The 13,460-nt window shown below is 39.7% G+C and overlaps 1 protein-coding gene across 1 annotated transcript in view; it reads left to right on the top strand.

Moving 5' to 3' along the window:
* The window catches only part of LOC126456976 (N6-adenosine-methyltransferase non-catalytic subunit), a 68,309-nt gene extending 58,518 nt beyond the window's left edge, over positions 1-9,791 (top strand). The window contains exons 6-7 of the mRNA XM_050092920.1: positions 972-1,144; positions 6,043-9,791. Coding sequence (XP_049948877.1) covers positions 972-1,144; positions 6,043-6,301 — 432 coding nt within the window. The 3' untranslated portion in view covers positions 6,302-9,791. The remainder of the gene's footprint in view (positions 1-971; positions 1,145-6,042) is intronic.
* Positions 9,792-13,460: the final 3,669 nt, after the last annotated feature.

The raw sequence follows: 13,460 nt of genomic DNA, 5'->3' as shown, positions 1-13,460 counted from the left end.
AGCTACCTGTGTAGCTAATTTCTGTGTGTAGTGGACCCCCTTGACGTATTAAGTGAAACCTGAAAACTCACCATCCTGTGGCGCAAGCCGGGGAATTGGCAGCATATGTGCTTGCAGAGTTGTCTGAGCCTCTGATTCAGGCCCTCCACTCAGCACTGTACCAAAGGACCAGAATTGGATCCATCAATGGCACTACAGGTAGTGAGCTTCACCTTCATCTTGCAAGCAAGACTGGCAGTCTTCCACTTCAGCTAGCTACCTGAAACCAGAGAGAATCTCTTCTGATTCAAAGTGACATACACTATTGGTACCAACAGGGACCCCACCTGCTGTGGGCTGCACAATGTGCTTTTCATATCATCTGGAAGAACCCATTTCACATCTGGAATGACTCCTCCTGGTATGCACACAGAGTGCACACTGTGTTTCTTCCCCTCCATGGCAGCTATATCTCTAAGGGGCTCAATTACGCATCTAACTTTGGAGCTCCCAACTACCAGTGATCCAACTTTCTGTGAATGCCCAGACCTTGTGGGCCAAGAAGCTTCCTCTGGGATAGGGCAAGTGACTGCATCAGGTTCAGGATCTTTGTCAGCCACTGATAGTGCCCGAAATCTGTCCATCAGACAAACCAGGGAGACCTGGCCATTGGAATCTTTGAAAGTCTTCTCCTGCCTGTTACACCTTGGAATGACATTGCACTCGATCATGAGTGAGGGGTCAACCTCAATGCAGTACCTAGGGAGCCACAGTAGTGGACCGATTGGGTGACACATGGGACTAGAGCAAAAACTATGGAGTACCAAGTTATTGATGGTGGAAATTTTGATCAAAAGACTTGACTCACGACTGATGGCCTTCTCCTTCTCAGATGACATTCTGTGGAGAGGATATCAAATTGCAATAGAACAGTGACACAACACATTTTTCTCTGTTTGTAAATTACTCATTTCAGTAAATTTCATTAACAGGAGCACTGTCTGATGGGAATCAAAGGAACTGTTCGGCGATCCACCGATGGAGATTTTATTCATGCAAATGTGGATATTGATTTAATCATCTCTGAGGAGCCAGAATATGGGTCCTTGGAAAAACCTGTTGAAATATTCCATATTATTGAACACTTCTGTTTGGGAAGTAGAAGGTATGTGATTTCTGTTCTATGTCCCACTTATTTGGAGAAATTAAATTAGTTGAAGTTAAGACTAGCTTGTGCATAATTTTATTTCTTGGTGGTATTATAGATAGGTATGTTGACTGTTGACAGTGATTGTTACTGGCTTCACTATAATATATGCCATTTAATTAACCTTTCTCCAATGACAGATTTCAAAATTTCTTTCATAAGAAAGAGTCCATCAAAGATTTTTGCAGCCTCTCTCTCTCTCTCTCTCTCTCTCTCTCTTTTTCATAAATGATCAATTGGAAATAGTTATTTTAATAATAGCTTGTTATTTTGTTTTATTTCATTTCTATTTAAGAGATGTTTGAGGACTTGACATACATCTACTCACCTGTTACACTTGATTATATGTATTCAACAGGTAGTGAAATATGTGTCAGCCTTTAGCTTCATCTGATGAGTTGATTCCTACTGTAATTTCATAAATGGCTACTAGAAAGCAGAACATGTATGCAGCATGCTGCTTTAAGAACATGTTGTGTCTCCAATACCCAGGATAATTGGTTATTACTAAAATAATCAATGTTGTCAACAAATTATAACAAACTCAGTCCATTTCTAAGTTTTTGTTGCTTTATAAATTTGGTTGGAGTGGGCCCATATCACTATCTGGCTTTTCACATTTAGATTTTTTTGTGCTCTGTCTAAATCAGTTATTTCCAATCTGTGCAAGATTCCATTTAAAGGCTTCATCTGAGTCCTTATTGTGTCCAGTAGCAACATCTTTTTTCCTTCATTTACAGTGAGGTAAAGGGAACTGCTGAACAGGCACATGATTATTAGAGAGAGAGAGAGAGAGAGAGAGAGAGAGAGAGAGAGAGAGAGAGAGGGACAGAGACAGAGGGGTGGTGGTGGTGGGGGGGGGGGGGAATAGGGAGACAGGCACCAAGTGATTCTTGCATGCAGTTATGTGAACACATACATAGGCTGGAGAGGTGGAAAAATAAAAATTCATTGTTGCTTCATTTACAGTTCATATCTTGTACCGTAAATAAAGAAAGAAAAAGAGCATTGTGTAGCAATGAAAAAATGAAAGTAATGTAGTTCTGAAAGTAAAATGATTAATGATTTGTCAGTAGTGGATGATTGTGGTGTACCACATCTAACAGAGCTGTATCTCAGTGTTTCGATACAAAGCAATGTAGACATTCTGCTCATAGCTACTGGGCATTTATTATAGAATATGTGTGTTGCACATTTGTGAGGGAAACCAGCAATTAGCATTTGTCCATTGAATTGCAATGAAATGCAAGTGAGAGCCTGAAAGGGGGGCAAGACCAGCCACCAGCTACAGTGTGTCCTCTTGGTCATCATAAAAGTCAGATTCTGGCTTTGGGAGAAGTTCCAGTTTATGCAAAATGGCTCACAGAGGTATAGAAAAGTGAACTATGTAAGGCGTATCATCATTATGCTTCAAACTTTTGTGTAACTGCTTTACAAAAAAGGGGAAAAATCTGTTTTGTGTCTAACTTGACTGACTTGTCAGAGTGATTTGCAGATGCCTACTTAAAAGTACTCATTCCAATAGAAACTCATTGTTACATATGTCCTTTATCCTATATCACAGATTTTACTCTGTATAGTATTTCTTGGTGCTATCTGAGAGAACTAGGGCATGTTACAATGTGCCTGTAACAGTGAAAGGGACTGATAAGGTGGTGGAAAGTATTCCTGTTTAGGGTGGAATGTATCGTTTTGAGTATACAGAGCTGTATATGTTGCTTAGGGGCAGAATGTGAAGCTGTTGTCATAACAGTGAAGATAAAAAATCACCCTTACTATGAACATGAAGAAATGAATTTCAGTGATATCCTGGGACCATAGTGCTCCAAAACATATGTGCATTTCTCCTGGTCGACACTTGACAGGTGCTGCTGCTATTCATAAATCCTTTTGTTGAAACAATGCGCACAGATACCAGATCAGCTGTTTCACATAGTTATATTGTGCCAGTTGATTGTGCAGATTGTGTGTGCTGTCATTCAGTCTGACAAAGAGAAGAGACAGAAATGCAAAGAACCGTATCGGTAAGAACACAGAGTATCATTCTACAAAAATACCATGTCTTGCTGGACAAATGTAAAAAATGTAATTATCCAAACAATGTGTGGTAGATGATATAAATAGTGAAGAACTGTTTTTCAGTTTATTGTATTTTGTGGCTAGTTAGCTTATGTGGCAGACACATTAACATCAAAAAATTGAGTGGGAATAAAATTTTTTTGGTTAATCAATTTGTAGTAAAACTTAATGTCTAGTAAGTCCATGTTTTCTCAAATTTAGCCATGCATGCCATTGCTCTTTCTGGCACTAGGCCCCTCAATTATATAATAGTCATTAATGAAAGCTGTGAATGTCATGAGTCTTTAAGCAGTGTATGCCAACTTTTTCTTTTAAACTCAGGACTAACAGTGTAGTTAAATTTAAATTTATGTTTAAAGAAAGTGATATTTTTGTATGTCCTCTTCCAAATGTCCTACATTCTATCGAATGAGAGACTGTTCTTCACATTCCAGAAAGACTTAGAGTGGATAGGGCGACCAGAAAACTAATTTACTCCAGTCTTACAAATGCAGTGTTATATCTATATGTCTTTGGTGAAATCTCTGAGCCTTTTTACATTCAAAAGGGAGACAGTGTCTCCCACCTGCTCTTTACTTTGGTTCTAAACAAAATTGCAAGAGATTGGGAAAAAGATATCATAGATATAAACATCAGAAATTCAGGATGCAAAATGAATGTTAAGTGGTTACGTTTGGATGAGGGTTTAGCAGTTATCACTAAGACCAAAGAAGAAACTAAATATCACAGGATTTCATGGTCAGCGTTCATTTCCTTGGTGGTTTTTGTTCTGACTGAAATCGCCAGGCTAGAAACTAAATATGCCATGGAAAAACTACACTAGATTGCGACAAAGGCAGTCTTCCAGATATCTAACAAGAAAACCCATTATATAGAAAATCTTCATGAAAACAGCAAGGCAGTGCCATTAAACATGAAATATGGGATGATCTGACAGGTATCTTCCTGCAAACACTCTGGATGAATCCAAATGCCTTTGTAGCTGGACAGTAACGCAAACTCAGTAGGAGCCATCAAACTTTAGAAGGCATTTAGTATCACATGGAACCAAACAAAAAAGTATTGTCTTGCAATGTCGAATTACTACATAAAAAGAAAGTTCTTTTATCAGAAGCACTTTATGCATCAGAGAGAATTGTTGAAGGTCATTCTATGCCACGCAGGATTTTGTGCATGAGTGACCTCTAGATTATGTCCCATAAATGTTTGATGGGATTCACATTTGGCAATATGGGTAGCCTTCAAGCCAGTCACAAACAGTTGCGGTCTAGTGACATGGCACATTGTTCATAAAAATTCCATCATTGTTTGGGTACGTGAAATCCATGAATGGCTGCAAATGGTTTCCAAGCAGCTGAACATTTCCATTTACAATAAATGATGGGTTCAGTTGGAATAGAGCACTCAGTCCATTCCCTGTAAACACAGCCCACACCATCATGCACCAGCGTGCTTAGTGCCTTGACAATGTGGGTCCATAGCTTCATAGGGTCAGTGCTACACTCAGGCCCTAACCTGGGCCATTATCAACTGAAATGGGACTCACCTGACCAGGCCAGAGTTTCCCAGTAGTATAGGGTCCAACCGGTATGGTCGAAAGCCCAGGTGATATCATGCTGTTAGCAAAGGCACTTGTGTTGGTCATCTGCCACTGTAACCTATTAACACCAAAGTTTGCCACATTGTCCTAACAGATACAGTCGTCGCACGACTCACATTGATTTCTGCAGATATTTTCCTACTTCATGGAGCATTGCTTGTCTGTTAGCACTGACAACTCTACCCAAATGCTGCTGCTCTCATTCCTTAAGTGAAGGCTGTTGGCTGCTGTGTTGTCCATGGTGAGAGGTAATGTCCAAAATTTGGTATTCTTGGCACACTCTTTACACTGTGGACCTCGGAATACTGAAATCCCTAATGATTTATGAAACTGAATGTTCCACGCATCTAGCACCAACTACCATTCCACATTCAAAGTCTCTTATGCTCGTCACGGGCCATAATCGTGTCAGACAGCTTTTCACATGAATGACCTGATTACAAATGACAACTTTGCGAATGCACTGCCCTGTTCTACCTTGCGTACATGATACTACTCCATCTGTATACGTGCATATCACTATCGTATGACTTTTTCCACTTCAGTGTATATGATTGTTTTTGTATTATACTCAACAATAGCTTCATCAAAATACAACTCAGTATTTTTGATTCAATGGAAGTCAAAATCAGCTGATTAGAACACTCTATGGAAGATTTATAAGACATGGACATCACAGATGAAATTATAATAAATGATCTAGCCTCTGGAACACTAGTAATGAAGCAAAGACTATGAAGAAACTTAAAAAGAAGGCTAGCAAGAAATGGTAAGAAAGAACTTAGTAAATTTGTGAAAAGATTTTGGAAGAATAAGTGGCAAAAACCACGAAGTTAGATATCAGGTTTAAATATACTACTTAAGTACATGAACAAAGAAAGAAAGAATAAAAATGCTGACTAGTAAGTGAAGATAAGGTCTTATGACCCACTTTATAAGTAAGCTTTTCTGAGTGTGATATAAGTGGTATCTTGTGACAAAGCTTTGAACTCCTGAGCAACCATATGTAAAAATATCATAAAGCAAGACACATTTTATTTTATTTATGGTAAATTACAGTATTTTAATTGTTTTATTTTCTCTTAAATTAATGTTTCATCTAGACTATTGATAGGACTACACTACACTAAATCAACTGCAATCACTGATGTACTTCTTTTTTGTGTTTGTGTTCCAGGTTGCATGTCTTTGGACGAGATAGTACAATCAGACCAGGTTGGCTTACAATAGGGCCTGAATTGACTAACAGTAATTTTAATGCTGAGTTATATGCTAGTTATTTTGCCAATGGACAGACAACAACAGGCTGTACAGAAAGAATAGAAGCACTGAGACCAAAATCCCCTCCACCAAAAGGCAAAGGATCATCTGGTGGACGAGGCAGAGGAGGGCCATCTAGGGGTGGTTTCTCACGGGGTCGGGGCAGGGGTAGATAATAATATTTGTGTTCATACCTTCTCTCATATAATAACAATGTGTGTGCCACACAGAGATCAGAAATGAAACATACCAGGAAATAATGAAAACTGTGACTTAGAAGAATGTGCGATGTGTGTTGACTATACATGTAGTAAGCAAGCAAACATGATTCTAAAGTTTTAATTACTAATTTGCAATGTATAATACTTTATTAATGTGCATATATCCTAAACCAAGATTTAACTGCCCACATGACTTGTAGTAAATACAAGTGAGATTTTAACATGGATTTCATGTGTTGCAGATATTTGACAAATTTAATAATTTTGTCAGTTTCTGCTTTAGTACTTTATTTTATAATGATCTTCCTAAAGACTTTACTGTAAATTATTTTATGATTAACTTTCTATGAAAGATGATGTGTTATAAAACTGGTGTATAACTTCTTGTCTGAAATATAACTAGCATTGAATGTGACATGAGAGACAGGATAAGTAATTAAACTTCTTGTTTGGTATTAAGACTATGATGGTAATTTTATCATCGGTGTTTTGTGTGTCTGTGAGATGGTGAAGAGTAATGGAGAATAATGATTTACAGGGTGGTAAATGGTTGAGTTCTTTAAATTTGTAGTGATACTGAATAACATTTTGAGAACTGTTTCAGTAAGGGTCAAACTACTCACTTCTGAAAAAATCATCCAAAAATCCTGTGCCTTAATCATCACAGTTTTCTCTGTAGGAAACAGTTAAAGAACAGGGAAATGCTAGAACAGCTGGATGCTATACTGTGCTACCAGTGTGTTCCGACAACCAAAACAGTATCTCTTAATTCATAAGTCCTTAGAATAGGAATAGCATAAATATCTTCCATTGCACACATGCAGTGTATTACTACACACAGGGCTACTATAAATGATTCATTTATTTCCAAAGCTCTGTGTTTTACAAAGTATTACATATGCAAATTAGACTGATGCATGAATAGAGCAGTAAACTCACCAAGTTTGTTCAAAAAGATTTCGGGCTTGCAGCTGGTCATCATAAACTTCATTGCACAATATTTCGGCTGGACAACTGCCAGCCATCTTCAGGTGAGCCGAACGAGGACTGACGAAGATGTTCTCCACTCTGTCTTATATAGTGTGCTGATAGTACTGCCGTGCATGCATTGCAGTCGCGGAGACAGAAGGGCCACACTGCCCAGCGGCAGCGCTCCCGCTGGTGGAACTGCAATACTCAGCTGCCATCGGTATTGCTGCTGGCCGCAGCTATCGAAGTCTTCTGGCGTCTTCATCTCGAGCAAATTTCGGAGATGACGGGATTCCATGCATTATTCAACTGGTAACCACTGTCACGGTTCATTAGATTTCCCACAATGCGTATTTCAATGGATTCTTTGATAATGGAGTCCCCAAAAGTTGTTGCTGTGGCCAAAATCGAAATTTTGTCGTACTCCATTGAATGTCTGTTAGAAATATGATGTTCTGCAACTGTAGACTTACTGGGTTGCAGTAGGCGAGTGCAATGTTGATGTTCTGTACAACGCTCCTCCACTGTACGCATTGTCTGTCCTATATAGGCCGTACCACATTGACATGGTATTGTACAAGTCATCCTTCACCGATCCCAGCAAATTCGAAATCTTAAAAGGTGGCCAAAAAACCACTTTCACATGAAAATTATTAAGAATCCTCCCTATCTTGAAGGAGATATTTCCAACGAAGGGAAGAAAAGCTAGGGACTTGGCTGGCGCGTTCTCCTCTTTATCCACTTCTCGGTTCCTGGCTCTTGTTGAGAAGGCCCAGTTAATTTCCCGGGTCGACTATCCATTGCCTCTGAACACCGTCCTCAAATGTGCAAGTTCCTTAAGCAAATTCTCAGCATTTGACACTGTATGTGCCCTGTGCACAAGGGTTTTAAGTACACTCATGATCTGGGATGGGTGATGGCAACTTGAAGAATGCAAGTACAAATCAGTGTGAGTGGGCTTACAATAGACAGAATGTCCCACCGAGCCATCACTCTTCCGTTTAACCAAAACATCGAGGAATGGAAGGCAGCCATCTTTCTCTAGTTCCATAGTAAATCGAATATTCTCATGGATGGAGTTAAGATGATGAAAAAACTGCATTAACTTTTCTTCTTCAGGGGGCCACATTTTACACTCTAAAAATGTTCTGCAATTGCCCTTCTGGTCACATGACGCATGTTCAAGTGGTAGTCAAGTTCGCTACGCACCTTATGCAGTAACGGTCTGTCTGTGGTCATCACAGCAGCGTTGATGTGTTCTCTAAGATGTTCCAGTGTTCTGGGCAGTGGAGGTAAGTAAACGTGGTCCTTAATGTACCTGCAAAGAAAAAAGTTCGCAAGGCACGAGGTCAGGCAACCTAGGGACCAAAGAAACATAGTCACATCATCTTCACCACTGTGCCCAATTCAGCAAGTTCATTGTTCAGGTAGCAATGAATATCGAAGCTCCAGTGAGGGGTACCCCGTCATGTTGGAAGATGACGTTCTTGGTATCAGCAGTCGACTTTGAAAACAACCACAACTGCTACGTACCAAGTTGAGAGGTATCCGTCACAGCCTTCCCACGGAAGAAAAACTGCCCATACAGCTTTGTCTGTGACATTGCACAGTAAACATTAACCTTTCACATATCTTGTTCAAGTGCCAAAATTTCCTGAGGATTTTTAGTGCCCCACATTCTCACGTTGTGGCGATTAACCTTTCCAGATAAATGGAAGGTTGCTACATTGCTGAATATTTGACTGCATACAAAACTTTCTCTCAAACTCTTCATAATTGTATCCAGTACACTTGGCTGACCGGTAATTTTCTACTTACAGATATAACCTGTGTCCCTAAATTGTCAATGCCAGTGCACAGTGCTCTGTGTACATGGCAGTTCTTTTCCATACTTCCTTATGAATGCACACTGCTCTGTTTCAACAGATAAACATCTTGCATGCTCTAACACATGAAAAATCTTTTCTTGCTTTGTTGCCATTTTGTCAAGACACTGCACTCGTAGTGCCATCCAGTGCACACAATGCAGATTCACTGAGTTTACTGTTATACTCATGCATCAGTCATATTTTTGCACTAATAATGCTGTGGAAAATATAAAACTTTGAAAATGAATGATCATTTATAGTATCCCTGTATAATTACTACTTGACATAGATTGTAACAATTTGGTATTTTTTGTTTGTAAGTTCCAAAAAAACATTAAATTTGTGGCTGTTAGTCAGGTTTCTTAATGAAAACTTTAGGAAAAAGAGCTTAAATGTTGTATACACCTCATAGTTCATTAGGTAAAGCACAGTGTAAATAAACTCTCTTTCATTATTGTTTCTCAACCTTATTAGCTAAAATAATCAACGAATAACATCCTCAGATATCTTAAGTTTTGCTGACACTCGTACATCATATGCACTCAAAAACTCTAATATTTTGCGTCAAAATGATACAGATGTAGTTTATGTACATACATCTATATTGCAATGTCTGACTCAGTTTTAATATTAACCATAAGTGATGTCATACTCTACATAAAGAGTTTAATTCACAGATTTGATCTGTAAAGTTCATTCAATATTGATGGGTTATTACATATTATTTCTAGAGATTTGGAGTTTCCTACAAAATACGATGCTTAATACCCTAGTGGAAAATAAAAAAATGAAAGCTTTCCAGCAATTTTCTGAAAGGTATGTGTAGAATGTTGTGGATACCAATTTCAGTATTTTGTTCTGTTCTTTTCCAAAATTGCGAAAGATAAGTGCCAGTATGATTTGTTTGAAAACGACACAACTGATTTCCTGTTCCATCCTTCCCTATTCTGAGTTTATACTTAGTCTCTAAGGATCTTGTTGCTGACAAGATGTTAAAATTGTCATCTTCCTTCCTTTTTTAGTGTTTCACACAGCTTGCACCTCTTGTTTCATATGATCAAGGGATACTGCCCCATCACTTCTCTCAAATACTTAAAAGGGCCTAGGTCGGTTGATTGTGATGGACATTTTGGAGAGTGAGTTGGGTAGTACAGGAAGCATGTGTTTGGATATTGCCACTCACGCCAGAAGCTATCTCTGCGACATTGTAGGAACAGCAGCAGAATGGGGAGGATGTTAATAGCGATGTATGTTGCACTTTCCAGCCTTCCCTGAAGAAACACCAAATGTATTTGGTCACTATAGGCTATGGCTCTGAACGCCATGCTGTCCAGAGTTCATTAGTATCTGATACACATCAGTAATTGCCACTGTCATGGTCGACATTACACCACAAAATGACAGTCACCGGCAGTGCAATAGAATCTCCTGTCATTATTAAAATAATTTTGCTGCATTCATTCCTAGGAATGTGTCTTTTACTTGGAGGTGAGCTGTACATTGATGAGTTGTGAAAGAAAGCTAATGCGTTGACATCACCTTCTCTCTTATTCCAGCTTCCAGTGAAGAATTCTTGCCACATCAGACACTCCCGGTGAGACACAGTTCTAAATTGTGTTATGGACGCAATGTAATCTGCAATAACTGCTGGTCTGATAAGATTGTCCTCTCATGACATCATGTACAGCTACCACCTGGTACCTAAACAAAGCATATTCACTTTTCTTGATCCACCAGCACTAATACTGATGCACAGTTGATACATCACATCCAAAATTTTGTTCAATGTTCCAGAAGTATGCTGAAAATGGCAGAAAATCTCTCAGTAAGTGAAATGCACTTGTACCTAATGGGACTTTCACACAGGCTTCTTGACATATTTTCTGAAGGCATCTGTTAACAGTTTCTTGCACTGTTGGCCAGTGTTACAACCAATTTTATGCGGCGACCGTTTTCATCCTTGTACTGGTTCTTACTCTGTTTAGTGTACAGTGCTTTGAATCATTACTTTTACTGCCCCCTATCAGTGGACCATTCAAATAATTTCTTTGTACCATACATATTGGTAGACAACATTTTAATCTTCCACAGCTGTTGATGAGTAACTTTTTAATTTTCTGTTCAGTTCAGAGTGTTATTTTTACTTCTTTTATTTTAAATATATAAAGTAGGGCACTTGTATAATGGACTTGCAAAACCTACAAAGAACAGAAGTACCGGGTGGTTGTAATTAAACTTTCCCAATTTAACACATTATAAAACAGAAACTAATTACTGCATGAGGACCAAACTTGCTACCATCAATGCCAAGGACATAGGGGAAGAGAAATAATGCAGAATCAATTTAATTGAAACACTTTTAATGTGCTCCTACGGTACATCATACCATTATACAGGGTGTTACAAAAAGGTACGGCCCAACTTTCAGGAAACATTCCTCGCACACAAATAAAGAAAAGATGTTATGTGGACAAGTGTCCGGAAACACTTAATTTCCATGTTAGAACTCATTTTAGTTTTGTCAGTATGTACTGTACTTCCTCGATTCACCGCCAGTTGGCCCAATTGAAGGAAGGTAATGTTGACTTCGGTGCTTGTGTTGACATGCGACTCATTGCTCTACAGTACTAGCATCAAGCACATCAGTACGTAGCATCAACAGGTTAGTGTTCATCACGAACGTGGTTTTGCAGTAGTGCAATGTTTACAAATGCGGAGTTGGCAGATGCCCATTTGATGTATGGATTAGCACGGGGCAATAGCCGTGGCGCGGTATGTTTGTATCGAGACAGGTTTCCAGAACGAAGGTGTCCCGACAGGAAGACGTTCGAAGCAATTGATTGGCGTCTTAGGGAGCACGGAACATTCCAGCCTATGACTCGTGACTGGGGAAGACCTAGAACGACGAGGACACCTGCAGTGGACGAAGCAATTCTTCGTGCAGTTGACGATAACCCTAATGTCAGAAGTTGCTGCTGTACAAGGTAACGTTGACCACGTCACTGTATGGAGAGTGCTACGGGAGAACCAGTTGTTTCCGTACCAAGTACAGCGTGTGCAGGCACTATCAGCAGCTGATTGGCCTCCACAGGTACACTTCTGTGAATGGTTCATCCAACAATGTGTCAATCCTCATTTCAGTGCAAATGTTCTCTTTACGGATGAGGCTTTATTCCAACGTGATCAAATTTTAAATTTTCACAATCGACATGTGTGGGCAATTGTGCAATCGCGTCATCAACACAGATTTTCTGTGAACGTTTGGGCAGGCATTGTTGGTGATGTCTTGATTGGGCCCCATGTTCTTCCACCTACGCTCAATGGAGCACGTTATCATGATTTCATATGGGATACTCTACCTGTGCTGCTAGAACATGTGCCTTTACAAGTACGACACAACATGTGGTTCATGCACGATGGAGCTCCTGCACATTTCAGTCGAAGTGTTTGTACGCTTCTCAACAACAGATTCGGTGACTGATGGATTGGTAGAGGTGGAGCAATTCCATGGCCTCCATGCTCTCCTGACCTCAACCCTCTTGACTTTCACTTATGGGGGCATTTGAAAGCTCTTGTCTACGCAACCCCGGTACCAAATGTAGAGACTCTTCGTGCTCATATTGTGGACGGCTATAATACAATACGCCATTCTCCAGGGCTGCATCAGCGCATCAGGGATTCCATGCTACGGAGGGTGGATGCATGTATCCTCGCTAACGGAGGAAATTTTGAACATTTCCTGTAACAAAGTGTTTGAAGTCACACTGGTACATTCTGTTGCTGTGTATTTCCATTCCATGATTAATGTGATTTGAAGAGAAGTAATAAAATGAGCTCTAACATGGAAAGTAAGCGTTTCCGGACACATGTTCATATAACATATTTTCTTTCTTTGTGTCCGAGGAATGTTTCCTGAAAGTTTGGCCGTATCTTTTTGTAACACCCTGTATACCCATACCATTACTGCTCCAAAAGGTGCTCAATATGGTGCCCATCAGTGCCCAGAACAGCCTGAAAGTGCAGGATTGCATTAGGTATGGTGGCTACCTCTCTTGATATGCTGCACTTCAGATTAGCACATGTGTGAATGTTACCCTGGTAAACCCTTGCTTTCTGGTAGCCTCACAACCAGAAATCTACAGGTAGTGAGATCAGGTGATAGTGTCCAAGCACTTGGAAAAGTTTGCCTGATCATTCGATCATTTCCAAACGTGTTTCAGAGAAGAAGGTGAACTTCACGAGTGACTTATGGTGGGAGCCCATCTTGCATGAAAACT

The sequence above is a fragment of the Schistocerca serialis genome, chromosome 2 (assembly GCF_023864345.2).
Source record: "Schistocerca serialis cubense isolate TAMUIC-IGC-003099 chromosome 2, iqSchSeri2.2, whole genome shotgun sequence".
Taxonomy (NCBI): domain Eukaryota; kingdom Metazoa; phylum Arthropoda; class Insecta; order Orthoptera; family Acrididae; genus Schistocerca; species Schistocerca serialis.
This window is presented reverse-complemented; position numbering and strand designations above follow the sequence as displayed.